This window comes from Armigeres subalbatus, chromosome 2 (genome assembly GCF_024139115.2).
Source record: "Armigeres subalbatus isolate Guangzhou_Male chromosome 2, GZ_Asu_2, whole genome shotgun sequence".
Taxonomy (NCBI): domain Eukaryota; kingdom Metazoa; phylum Arthropoda; class Insecta; order Diptera; family Culicidae; genus Armigeres; species Armigeres subalbatus.
In genome coordinates, this window is record NC_085140.1 from 58,644,040 (window position 1) to 58,657,250 (window position 13,211).

At 37.9% G+C, this 13,211-nt stretch overlaps 2 protein-coding genes across 2 annotated transcripts; one reads left to right on the plus strand and one right to left on the minus strand.

Annotated features, from left to right (window-relative positions):
* Positions 1–145: 145 nt before the first annotated feature.
* On the plus strand, positions 146–2,019 carry LOC134208707 (chromatin accessibility complex protein 1). Its single transcript, XM_062684524.1, has 2 exons — positions 146–413; positions 1,419–2,019. The coding sequence occupies exons 1-2, from the start codon at positions 297–299 to the stop codon at positions 1,851–1,853; spliced, it is 552 nt and encodes a 183-aa protein (XP_062540508.1). The 5' UTR covers positions 146–296; the 3' UTR covers positions 1,854–2,019.
* A 116-nt stretch (positions 2,020–2,135) lies between these two features.
* On the minus strand, positions 2,136–12,587 carry LOC134208703 (probable cytochrome P450 308a1). Its single transcript, XM_062684521.1, has 4 exons — positions 12,406–12,587; positions 12,000–12,339; positions 11,749–11,939; positions 2,136–2,969 (listed from the first exon to the last, which is right to left on the minus strand). The coding sequence occupies exons 1-4, from the start codon at positions 12,585–12,587 to the stop codon at positions 2,165–2,167; spliced, it is 1,518 nt and encodes a 505-aa protein (XP_062540505.1). The 3' UTR covers positions 2,136–2,164.
* Positions 12,588–13,211: the final 624 nt, after the last annotated feature.

Genomic DNA, 13,211 nt, shown 5'->3' on the forward strand with positions numbered 1-13,211 from the left:
TTTATTAATAACTCGAGGAAAAACAAAATCATTAGAAATCGCGATCGAATTAACAAATGGGCGATGGCTATGCCCTAAACGTATATGCTTCACGACTTGACAACCCTTGGCAGTATAGACTGGAAACGTCAGTCTCGCCACCCCGCAAAGAAGAAGAAGAAGAAGAGATCGCCATCAGCAGCTCAAAACAAAATTCGTTTTTCGCGCGGGCAGTGAACGCTTGTTTCATATTGAAGACGAAGAGACGATAATTTTTAGAATATTCAGTGAATTTAAATCCGTTTCAAAGTAAGACAATGGACCAAGAGAAGGCAACTCAACTGCCAATGTCCCGGATACGAACCGTGATGAAAACGTCCCCTTCGATCAAGCAAATTAATCAGGATGCGCTGTTCTTAATGTGTCGCGCTGCGGTAAGTAACCTGACTCGAAGGACTTCAAACGATAGCTAATGTATGTAATGTAAACAATAGAATCTGATAATAACTAGATAGTTAACAGTGTTATTAAGTGAGTCATGTACTTTGTACTGTAAATTATATTTTGTTACCATAGTCAATCCTGTCAGACATTTTTTTCATTCAATTTATAATTGTCGCATGAAATTAATTTAAGAGATCATTTTGAAAAAATAGGCATTGCTCAATCACCACAACTTATTGAACTCTTAACTACTCTTAATTTGGCCTCTGCTGATAGTTGCAATAAATCTTTAATATTTATATTGTATTGAAATACGTCTGATAGGTTTGAATTTTGAACATATGTAGGGGAATGGAAAATTTATTTAATGGTAAATATTTAACTTCCAATTCTAGGACGCATCATCGATTACACGATTACTAACAATTTAATTCAATCATCACATATGTAGCAATTTGGGCCCCCCTTAGCCGTGCGGTAAGAAAATTGCCTAGACTGGCACCGGGAATCGAACCCAGCCACCCTCAGCATGGTCTTGCTTTGTAGCCGCGCACACGGTTAGAAAAAAGTACCTAATATTAGGTACTATTCACTCAAATCGGGGGTTTAGTGTGGGAACCCAAAATTAAGTAATTTTTTCCTGAAATTAAGTAAAATTCACTTAATATTAAGTAAAATATACTTAATTTTAAATAGAAACTATACAAAAGTTAGGTAAATTTCACTCAACTTTTGTAAACATGAGATTACTCAACGTTGGGTTCCCACACTTTAATGCCCTTGTTGAGTGGTTTTGCTCTTCATTTTATGACAACAAAGGGAAGATGGAAGGAGATGCAAGAGAAAAAAAGTACCTAAAATTAGGTACTTTTTTCCAACCGTGCATCTTACCGCACGGCTAAGGAGGGCCCCCGTTGTAGTCTTTACAGACACGTATTTCGACCTCAACAGGTAAAGACATTACACTAAAAGAGCTTAATATTTGTCTTTTTCAGGAGTTGTTCATTGACTTCATCGCCAGACGTGCACACAAGAAGGGCACAAAATTGTTGGACTACAAACACTTAGCAACGTACGTGGAATCAGAAGAGTCGTTGGAATTCCTGGTGCAAATACTGCCAAAGAAGATCACTGTCAGCCAGTATAAAAAGATCATGGAGCAGAAAAAGAGCAAGGGTACGGAAGACGATGACGACAGCTCGAGCGAGGACGACAGCAGTAGCAGCGGGGAAGAATCCGGTGACGACGATTCGGACTCCTCTTCGGGAAGCGGCGAAGAAGAGGATGACGATGACGAGGGTAATCAGAAAAATGACGATACGGACAGTGTAATCTCGATCGATTCGTCCAGCTCAGATGAGAAGGAAAATTCCAAGAACATGAGTAACAAAAAGACACCCATCAAGCACAAGACCGGTGATTCGCCTTAAGATCTATCATGTTTAGAAGTAGGGAAGCAAGGCTAAGGCTGATAAGTTTGTATTAAATATACTTCCAAAAATCATTTTAATAAAATATTCTACCAAGTATCCACGATTCAGTTAACACAATTTAATAAACATTGTATTTTAACATGTTTACTGTGAAAATCTTAAACTAGTTTTTCAATCCTCAGCTGAGAAAAGTCAACAATAGCAATTAAATGAGACATAATTATCTAGTAGAAAATTTCGGCATAATTAAATGTACACTAATTGCTCCTTAAGCATTATATTTTCCGAAGTATGATCTGAATATCAACTTACGATAAATGTCGTTTTACAAAATTAACCCATATTCCGTTATTGGGAGCCAGTAGAAATGACTGTCGGGATATTCCCAACGGTAGCTCTTGTCTGTCCGACTGAACCACCCTGTACTTACTGAGCAGGGTTGCCATACCGATTTTACTTTGAGTCATTCCGAACCTCATGCCCAAGCATATCCTAGGACCCTCTCCGAATCCCAGGAACGCATATCGATGGCGTGCTTTGCGGTTTTCGTCCAAAAACCGATCCGGATCGAATCGATATGGGTTGGGAAAATTGTCTGGGTCCAGATGGACAGCATGCACTGGAATAATCGCCGACATTCCAGGTTTTAAAACCATCCGCTTACCTTGGTTATCCGCGTACTGGGGCGGCAGCTCATATTCTTTAGTGCATACTTTCTTCAATGTAAAAACCGTGGAGTGTAGTCGCAACGTTTCGTACATTGCCCGATCCATATAGTGGAGTTTGTTAACGGCTTCATCGGTTAAACTACCGTTGTATTCTTTCAGTACGCAATCGATTTCACGCAGCACGCGATCCTGGATGTTCTGATTTGCGGCCAGCTCGTAGAGAAAGTAACACATCATTGTGCTGGATGTCTCAAAGCCTTCGGTCAAGAACGTCAACGAATGACCAACGATTGCATTATTCTTCACATCTACGGTACCGTTCTGTGTGAGCGTGTCGTATACGGCTTGAAACAGGTCCTGGCGTTCAACTTCGCCTTCCTTACGCTGACGGATCATTTCGTTCACCAGTTTCCGAAACCAGCGGTCTACGTGGTGGGGAACGAAACTATACAGGCGAAAAAAAGAGATGATCTGTTGTAAATATCTGCTCAGCGTGGCAATGAATTCATGCACAAACATCATTCGTCAATGAATCGACTGCTTTGAGCGTGCTTACAGCGGCACACTAGGAGTTAACTTTCTGAAATCAGTATGGCGAAAGGCATCTAAGGTTCGATTTCTCAAAATTAAGCACTTTAATCGAAAAAAATATTTGGTAGGCGTAGTAGCGGACACCATCCCTCATAACCGGTACCAAATAGTTTTTCATGAAAAGTTCCTAATTTTGAGAAAAGCCGCGTTAGATGTCTTTCGCCATACAAATTTCTGGCGGTTAACTCTTGCCGGCTATTTTGTGCATATACTATAGCGCCTGGATGTGGCTGCGGCGAGTAGAAAATCAGCCACTGCCAATAATTCATTTAATTCAACTTTTTAACGTGGATCTATAAAAATAGCTCATATTCTGTAAGGCAGGGGTATGAAATAACAAAAAATCCACTTTAAAGTCGAAGTCTATTTGTCTGTCAATAAAAAAATTCCGGGGTAAGGGAGCATCCATAAATTACGTAACGCTCAGGGGGGGGGATTGGCCGAAGTGTGACAATCCATACAAAAATTTCCAATGATTCATACAAAAAGTGTGACATACAACAGGGGTTAGACAAAAAGGTTGAGATAGGTAAAATTATGTCGAAATTCAAATCAGCATAACTTTGCGTAGCCTAATCCGATTTTGATAAAACCAGGACCATCAGAAGCGGACACTCTTCTAGTATACTGCCCTACTGAAAAACGTGTGATTGGTCCATGGCGACAGGAGATGTTCCGGGTTTTCCGAGGGTATGTTCAAGATGCCTTTTTTCAACTGCTTGTCATTTTATGTGACGTTTTCTTTCATCATGTTTTATGCTTTCTCCAAGAACCAGAACTAGTATGCCGATGCCGACCAATGGTGGCTGTAGATCGAGAATCCATCAAAACTACGCAGAGATATGAGCATTGCCGTAAAAACGGTCCCGGGAACATGATGAAATGAGAACAGACCGGGATAATGCAAATATGAGTATCTAACTTGCATGGCTTTGCAAGACGATGATTACAGAAACATTTCCAGAATGATAGTGTCCCCTGCCACCCTTATATCAGGTTCCAAGGGCCTTCCAGGAGGGTCCGGTTTTGGCATCATCTGAAACCATGTATATATGGGTGTCAAAATTCATGTTTTCCCAAGACTATCAATATAGGATCTTTATTAAAGATACATTTTGAGGACTGAAAGACTCTCTGGCCAATTTGTAACAGGTTCCGGGTGTTCTGCGAAAGTGACACTTGTTCAGGCTGTCTGGCCAATCCTGTACCGTTTTCACGAAAATGGTCATGTCTCTGCTTATACCTAACGGATTTTGGATCTACAGCCAGCATTCGCTAGCATATTAGTGCTAGTTTCAGGAGAAAGCATAAAACATGATGGCAGTAAACGTCATATAAAATGGCAAGTAGAAGAAAAAATGCGGGGCAAGATGGGCCACCTTTAAGGTGGTTATATAACAAAGCCACAAATCGGCCATCTTGGAAACCACGTGCTTTTCCTAGTGATTTTTCAAGAGCACGAATTGAGAGAACAACAACGCCTATGGGGATGAAACATCCGTAGATCGTTTGCTTACTCATGCTGAACAATCGACTTTAATTTCAGCATTGTACGACAATTATTACGCTAGATTTGGACTCTTAATAATAGGAGTAGAAAACCGTGTGGTGAATTCGAAATTCAAAATTCTACAGATGTTTCATCCCCATGGGCGTTGTTGTTCTCTCAATTCGTGCTCTTGAAAAATCACTAGGAAAAGCACGTGGTTTCCAAGATGGCCGATTTGTGGCTTTGTTATATAACCACCTTAAATTCTGCAATTGATATTGTTCACTGAAATCAACGGCATAGTAACGCCTACCATACTGAGGGTAAAATTAAACACGCAGAGAAAATCTACCTTTTTGAACTAAAAAATAAAATTATTGAAATATTTTTTAGACCCAAATATTTTATTTTTAAAATCAAAATTAAAATATATTTAATTCAAAAAATTTCATTGTTGTTTCTATTGCAATCCAGTGTAACTAGTTTGTGGAGTAAATATTTGAAAACATTACAAATATAATTATTGTGGTTTTATTTTTCACACGAAGCCTACCCAAAAATAAAATAATTGATAATCACAAGAAATTTTATACATTTAAAATAAATTTTTGATTATAATATTATTGTTTTTTTGAATTTAAGAAAAATATTGTTGAAAGCAAAAATTTTTCTTTTTGGATTAAAAATATTTTTTGTACAAACAAAAAAATATATTGTAAATTCAACAATTTTTATTTTGAGTGCTGTTTTGGAACATTGTAGAAACAACAATATTTTTCGTCTAATCAAATCTGATTTTTTGTTGAATTCAACAAATAAAATTATTAGCCGGGGAACAATGATAATTTTTGTTGTTTTTATACATAATATCATTGAGTTTAAAAAACATTTCTCTGCGTGAATACATTTTACCACTTGATTTCGGTAGAACGTATAACCTATTTGATACTACTATTTATGTTTGTAGTCAGCCCTACTATGCTTTTCTGAGAGAGGTACTCTAGCATGGTTGACAATATTTGTTGTTGAATTTACTATGCATGCAATGACATGAACATGGTAATTTGAACTATTACAAAGGTTTCCCATAGTATAGGCATAATATGGTGGTAATTTCGGAATTCTTATCAACAGCAACAATTTAATTTTCATTTTAAGTGGAATATTTTATTTTTGTCTCGATTGTTATACATTAAAATACATATCAAATATTTAGATGCCGAGATAGAATAACGCGCGCAAATTTTACAGCAGAATTATACATATTGATTTGCCAGTTGAGTGGTGGTTGGAATCAATCAGTATAGCAATCTTGCCGTACAGACTCAAAGTGAAATTCTCGGGAGGCAGGAACAGCGACGTGTGTTGTGATTGCCTCCGGTTGAATGTCGTTCCAGCTGATGGAAACTATCCATAATTTTCAACAAGAATGATATTCAACTGAATTAGGCAATCATGACATACGCGAGGGTTCCTGCCTCCCGAGCATCTATTTTATGGCCTACGGCAGGTCTACGGATTGATTCCAACCGCCAGACGACAGGCAAAGCAACATAGCGATCGTTGTCAGTGAAATCTTGACGCGCCATCAATAGAAGCAGCATAATCTACACACGGGCAAGATAATAGATATGCCCCCGGGAAGAAGTTTTTTGTTCCTTATTTCTGCCGCACTTCCGATTTTTGTTGTTGTTTTATTTTGCTCCGCACTGAAATTCTGCAAGTATTTCAAAAATACATACGAGATTAGATTTGTATAACATTCACTTGTTTGAACTACTTACTGCAATTAAGATAAAATATCCGAATAAAAGTTGACACAGTTCGCACAGCAAAATATGGCAAATGAACATTTTCACTTCGGAACGGATAAAATAATCACATATGAAATTTGACTATGTTGCATTGACTATAACCATGAATGGTCATTGTTGATTCGAAGTGCTTTGTACAAAATGTGTAGTTGTGATTACTACGTGGCTCATGGTAATCGGTTCGATGCCATTCCATAGTAATGTCAACTAAATCATGATCATCTTTACATTAGATTGACGTTATCTCTACTGCGTTATTGCATGGTTAAGCTAAACTAAAGAGGCTGCACTCATAACAAAGAGACGAAGTGTCAAAATTGGAACAGCGCATTTGCTGTCAAATCAGTTGTTCCAATCGAGCACAAGGTTGTTAAAGGTAGGAGTATTGCGTCTCTTTGTTTTTCCAGGCTCGTTAAGCTAAACAGGTTTGCGTTGTTGAATTTACTGCTAAATTTTTATCAGTGTTGACAGGGCCCGCCTGCACGGTTAGAAAATAGTACCTAATTTTAGGTACTTTTTTTCTCTTGCATCTCCTTCCCTCTTCCCTTTGTTGTCATAAAATGAAGAGCAAAACCACTCAACAAGGGCATTAAAGTGTGGGAACTCAACGTTGAGTAATTTCATGATTACAATTGAGTGAAATTTACTTTTGGTTAGTTACTAGAGTAGAGTGGGGCAAGAGTACGCACTTAGTTTTCAATCGATCATGTGGCCTTTATGAAGCAAGTTTCTGCATATCAAATCAGTGTCGATGATTTATATATTCTTCCTTTATGTTACCCAGTGGAAAAAATATTGAAATTATTGAGATTCGTTTTAGTAGAACCCTTATTGCAAGACAAGTGAAAAACGCACTCTTACCCCACCGGTGGGGTAAAAGTGCGCATCGGGTGGGGTAAGAGTACGCATTTATCCAATCATGTGCTTTGAGTATATATTAACACAAATAAGAGTTAATAACATTTAATTGATGTTTAATGAGCATATATTAGGGAATGTTTAAAGATTACGTAACCCTTAAAGGGGGAGGGGGTCCTAAAAATGTGCACTTTCATACGAAAAACCATTGTTTTTTTATATATTGTGGATTTACTTGACCAATGGATTCGAAGGTCGGTTCACTTGCCTATTTCAAACGTTCTCTTTTCCAGCAAGGTTTGCCAAACTCAATAAATGTTTGGTAGATTACCTTGTTTTTTACTCCTTGTCTATCAAAACAGATGTCAAAACATCGGAAAAAGAAAGAGAATCCGAGGGAAACAGCAAAAAGCACGTGGCAGACTTGTCAGTTTTGACAGATTTTACTATGAAAATGGGTGTGAAGGTGAAAACGGCGATTTCAACGACCGTTCAAGGAGCGACTATTTCGAACGGTCGGGTCCAATAGGGAAATCCACGTACAATACACAAAAAACTACAAAGGTAAAAATATATATCAGGTTTCGCGTAGCGTATACAAAGGCATTTTCCAATCACCACCAATCACGTAACGTAAAATTTGGCTTTTTCTTCACCCCTCCCCCTATCTTATACTATTTGTATGAATCCTTTAAAAATTATATGGTTCGTCACACATCTCGCAACCCCTCCCAGCTAAACGTTGCGTAATTTATGAATGTTTCTTTTGATTAAATGAAATTATCATTTAGATGAAATTGTGTTTTCGTGCTATGTTTAGGTGTTCAACAAGTCCCAATACAATTTCATTATTTCGCTTCAGTGCTTTGTTCGCTAAATCCTTTCTAACACCGAATTACTTCAACTTATCCTAAAAACTTGTGATAATTTCAAATTCTGTCCCTTTTTTCTTAGTTGTGGATATTTGCGCTTTGGAAGAAGTCTTATTTCGGCCGGAGATAAGGGTTTGACATCATAACTTGAAGATTCATATGCGTACTCTTGCCCCACCGGTTCCTGCGTACTTTTACCCCACAGTCCCAAAAATTATTCAAGTAATGGTTTTGAATTCTTGGAAAACCAACCGGATTGGTGTTCTGTACCATAAAGTACTCTTTACAATAGGTTATCGAAATGGTATAATGTTCACCTGATTGAACGTATATCTGGTAATGAAATACTAGTTGCGGAAACCCAATTATTTTTAGCAAAATGACCAAAAAGTTATCTAACTCCATATCTCCCTTGTTGTTTATTCAAATCGTTTACAATTACACATGATAATAGTTGGCAAGAAAACCTGTCAAACTGATGCAGTGCTGCTAGTTTATCTTTTTTTATTACTTCAAAAAATCGAAAACGTACTCTTACCCCACGCGCACTCTTGCCCCACTCTACTCTATTTAAAATTAAGTATATTTTTTTAATATTAAGTGAATTTTACTTAATTTCAAGAAAAAAATACTTAATTTTGGGTTCCCACACTGAACCCCCGATTTGATTGAAAAGTACCTAATATTAGGTACTTTTTTCTAACCGTGTGGGAAGGAGTGTTACGATAGACGGAGATACCTTCGAGATGTCGAGGAATTCGTCTACCTTGGATCCTGAGGACGCATATCATCTGTGGAAGTCGGCCCTAGCAGCACATTTCTATCAAATCTGGTTACAACAACTTGATTGTGACCAAATTCGGTCACATATAAGTTCCGGCAACTGATATGAAACATGTGTGCTACTCGGGGGGCCTACTACGGACTCCAGAAAAATTGCGAAAAAGATTCGCCACCGCACCAAATGTGTTATGTACAAGACGCTATTAAGACTGGTAGTCCTCTACGGACACGAAACATGAGCAATGCTCGAGGAGGACTTGCAAGCACTCGGAGTATTCGAGAGAGGGGTGCTTAGGACCATATTTGACGGTGTCTGAGTAGTGAAGAGTGAGAAATGAGAAGTAGGAAGTCCTACTTCCCTCTTTTTTCTTCCTTCTTTTCCATTCTGTCTTCGTTATCCTTTCTTCCTTCTTACTTCTTCTTAGTTTTTTTTTTATTTCTCCTTCTCCCCTCTTCTTTCTTCTTTCTTTATTCTTCTTTCTTCCTTCTTCTTCGTTCTTTTTTCTGCTTTCATCTTCTTCCTTTTTCCTTCCTCATTTTTTCCTTCTTTCGTTCTTCGTTTTTTTTTAAACTCTATTAATGTGTTTAAACTTCGTTCTTAGTCTTTTTTCTCTTTCCTTCTTTCTACTTTCTTATTTCATGCTTTTTCTTCCTTTTTCCCTACTCCCTTTCCCTTATTTCTTCCTTCTTCCTTCTATTTTCTTCTTTCTTCTTCTTCCTTTTTCCCTTTATCCTTTTTCTTCCTTTCTTCTTCCTTTTTCCATCTTCCTCCCTCATTTTTCTTCCTTTTCTTCTTCTTTCTTGCTTCTACTTTGTTACTTCTTCCTTCTTTCTTCTACCTTCTTCCTACCCTTTTTTTTCCTTTTTCCTTCTTCTTTTTCCTTATTCTTTCTTCCTTCTTCCTTCTCCCTTCTTCCTACTTTCATCTTCCTTCTTCAGTCTTCCTACTATCTTCTTCATTATTCCCTTTTCCTTCTATCTTCTTCCTTCTTCTTTCTTCCTTCTTCCTACTCCCTTCTTCCTTCTTCCTTATTCTTTCTTCTCTCTTCCTTCTTTCATCTTCCTTCTTCCTCATATCTTCTTCCTTTTTCCGTCTTCCTCTTTCCTTCTATCTTCTTTTTTCTTCTTTCTTCCCTCTTTCTTCTTTCTTCCCTCTTCCTTCTTCCTTTCTTCCTTCTTCCTTTTTTCCTTCCTCCTTCTTCCTTATTCTTTCTTCCTTCATCCTTCTTTCAACTTCCTTCTTCCTTCTTTCATCTTCCTTCTTCCTTCTTCCGTCTGCTTTTCTTCTTGTTTTGTTATTGGCAAATCTGATTAAATTGATCTTATTTAATTATCTAAAAGATAACTCGTCTAGCTCAAGTCTTTGTAGGGTATGTGGCGGGACCATCATCAGCATCACTTTCTTTTTTACTTCGTTCTACATTCTTCCTTCTTCTTTCTTCCTTATTCCTTCTTCCTCCTTTCTTTTTCCTGTATTCCTTTCTTCCTCCTTTCTTTCTCCCTTCTTTCTTCTCCCTTCTTCATCATCCTTCTTCCTTCTTCCGTATTCCTTCTTCCATCTTCTCTCTTCCTTATTCCTTCTTCCAACTTATCTCTTCCTTATTCCTTCTTCCATCTTCTCTCTTCCTTATTCCTTCTTCCAACTTATCTCTTCCTTATTCCTTCTTCTTCCTTCTTTTTTACTTCGTTCTACATTCTTCCTTCTTCTTTCTTCCTTATTCCTTCTTCCTCCTTCCTTTTTCCTGTATTCCTTTCTTCCTCCTTTCTTTCTTCCTTCTATCTTCTCCCTTCTTCCTTCTTCTTCATCCTTCTTCCTTCTTCCTCCTTCCTTCTTCCGTATTCCTTCTTCCATCTTCTCTTTTCCTTATTCCTTCTTCCAACTTATCTCTTACTTATTCCTTCTTCCATCTTCTCTCTGCCTTATTCCTTCTTTCTTTTTTCTTCTTCCTACTTCCTCCTTCCTTCTTCTTTTTTCCTTATTCTTTCTACTTTCTCCTTTCTTCCTTCTTCCTCATTTCTTCTTCCTTCTTCATTCTTCCTTCTTCTTTCTTCTTCTCTTTCTTTCTCCTTCCTTGTTCGCTTTTCCTTCTTCCTCCTCCCTTCTCCCTCCTTTCTTATTCCTTCTTCCTTCTTCCTTCGAACATCTTACTTTTGACTTCACTCAATAAGGAAACAAATTTTAACTATTCGGCCAAATGACCCTTTCGGCCAAACAGCATTCGGCCAAAACCGATACATTGTTTTAAGCAAAGTAAGTTAACTCGATTAATTAAAAGAAGAAGAACATATAGAAATCATGCAATTATGCAAATCGCGAGTTTAATGATTCTCTGAGCCATGAGTCCGGTTGGGTTTAACTCACGCTTGATTTGAATCGTGGATGAGATTTGAGAATTTAAATTTCTCTCAACACTGGTTTTGATTAGGACAGAAGACCTTGAGGCTAACACGATGATACTTTTATGCCCAGGTAAGTTGAGAAAATGTTCAACCCGAAAATTTCCTAGATCGATTCCAGCCACCTTCAGCATGATATTGCTTTGTAGTCGCACAACTTATCGCACAGATGAGGAAAACTCAATAACATAATATACAATATTAACAAAACTTGCGAATATCGAAACACGTTTTGTCCTTGCCTTAGGCCGTTATGGGGCATCTTTCCGCACTCGTCCACGTCCACTACATATTTACATTGATCAATCAATTGAGCGCAACAATTATAACTTTTCGAAGTTCTCACAGCAAAGCTCAATTATAGATGAATAAATCAAGTTTTAACCGGGCCATACGAAACTGGTTTTTAAATGTACTTACGGTATTCGTAGTAGGATAGCCACCTTTGGGACGTACAGTACCAGCAGCATGCGTATCGTAGTCAGAATTGAACTCGGTCGGAACAACTCGAAGCCCACCCGACGAAACTCGGAATGCGGATTGGTGAACGACTCGGCATCGATACCGAAAGCACAACTGGCAATAGAATCTATTGCGAATTTGGCACAAATCTGAAACAGTTTATTTTTCATAAAATTATTGATCTGCAATCTATCGGAAGTAGAACGTACATTCTTGGCTTCAAAGTCAGGATTGCTTTCGCGGGTTTTTGTGATGTAGTCTAAGAAATTTCCTGCCACATTAGTTATTATAGGAAAGCAAGAGCGAATCTTCATTTGGGTGAAGACCGGCATCACTTGAGAACGTCGTTCCTTCCATCGATCGCCGGATTGGGTGAACGGATTCAACGACAAGAGCGGATCCGTCGATTCATCTATCTCGAAGAAATTTTTATTGAAGTGCTGAAAGCTTCCCACTAATACTTCTTTCACCAACTCCAAATCCCGAACGAGGATGGCAGGCTGGTTGAACAGTTCGTAGATTCCCACCCAGGATGCCGTTGGGTATGACCTGCGCAGTTAGAAGGAATCGTTATTATAGTGATGTTCTGTTTATCTTACTTCGAATCAAGCTCACCGATAGATTTCCCCGAAAATCTCTCCAAAATGTTTAACACCGATTGTTTGCTCAAACGCATTTCCAAAGACGGGCCATGGTGCAGGTCCATCGACGTTACCAAGCCGGCGCCAATAGCTGCAAGACCATTTGAAGTAGAAACAAATGGCCAACAGTCCGAGTACTATACACAGCGCGATCATTTTACTAAAAAACAGACCAACAGCTTCATCGAGTTGAAGTGATTGACTGGCCGTTCGATCCGAATGCATGATTAGGTATCTCAATCGACTTTAATAGTGCTGAAGGCGGTTGGTTCAAGCAACTTTGTAGTGCTAAATATAGGGTAAGTCGCAGATTAATCTATGATCGACTCGTTGTGAATAGAATGCCTGCGAGTTTTATTTAGCATAACGTAAAGTTTCCACTTACCCTGCTTATTAATTTTCTTTTCAATATTTGCATAAACGACGGATTTCAAGCGCCTGTTGGCTTATTGACCGTTGTTGTTCAACTAATTTTCATGAAGGGGCGATACGAATTTCGAATAGACACATCAATTTTTAAGCACATGTTTATCATCATTAAATGTGCTGGAATACGGAATATATACGGAATATATATATATATATATATATATATATATATATATATATATATATATATATATATATAATATGTCGAATTAATAGGATCTGGATTTAATGTATCTTATAGTTTTAACTACAATCATATTATAATACTACATTACCCTAATGTAAATTCTTTCTAATTAATTGTACTTCGGTTTTTCTTGTTAAGCCCTCTTCCACAGACTAAACATGTGA

What these genes read in the sequence shown, in the direction of transcription:
- LOC134208707 (XM_062684524.1), top strand. Translation starts at nt 297, where the DNA reads ATGGACCAAGAGAAGGCAACTCAACTGCCAATGTCCCGGATACGAACC. An exon ending in TCTTAATGTGTCGCGCTGCG is followed by an intron (nt 414 to 1,418) that starts GTAAGTAACCTG and finishes TGTCTTTTTCAG; the next exon opens with GAGTTGTTCATTGACTTCAT.
- LOC134208703 (XM_062684521.1), bottom strand. Translation starts at nt 12,587, where the DNA reads ATGATCGCGCTGTGTATAGTACTCGGACTGTTGGCCATTTGTTTCTAC. An exon ending in CTGACTTTGAAGCCAAGAAT is followed by an intron (nt 11,940 to 11,999) that starts GTACGTTCTACT and finishes AAACTGTTTCAG; the next exon opens with ATTTGTGCCAAATTCGCAAT. An exon ending in GCTATCCTACTACGAATACC is followed by an intron (nt 2,970 to 11,748) that starts GTAAGTACATTT and finishes TCGCCTGTATAG; the next exon opens with TTTCGTTCCCCACCACGTAG.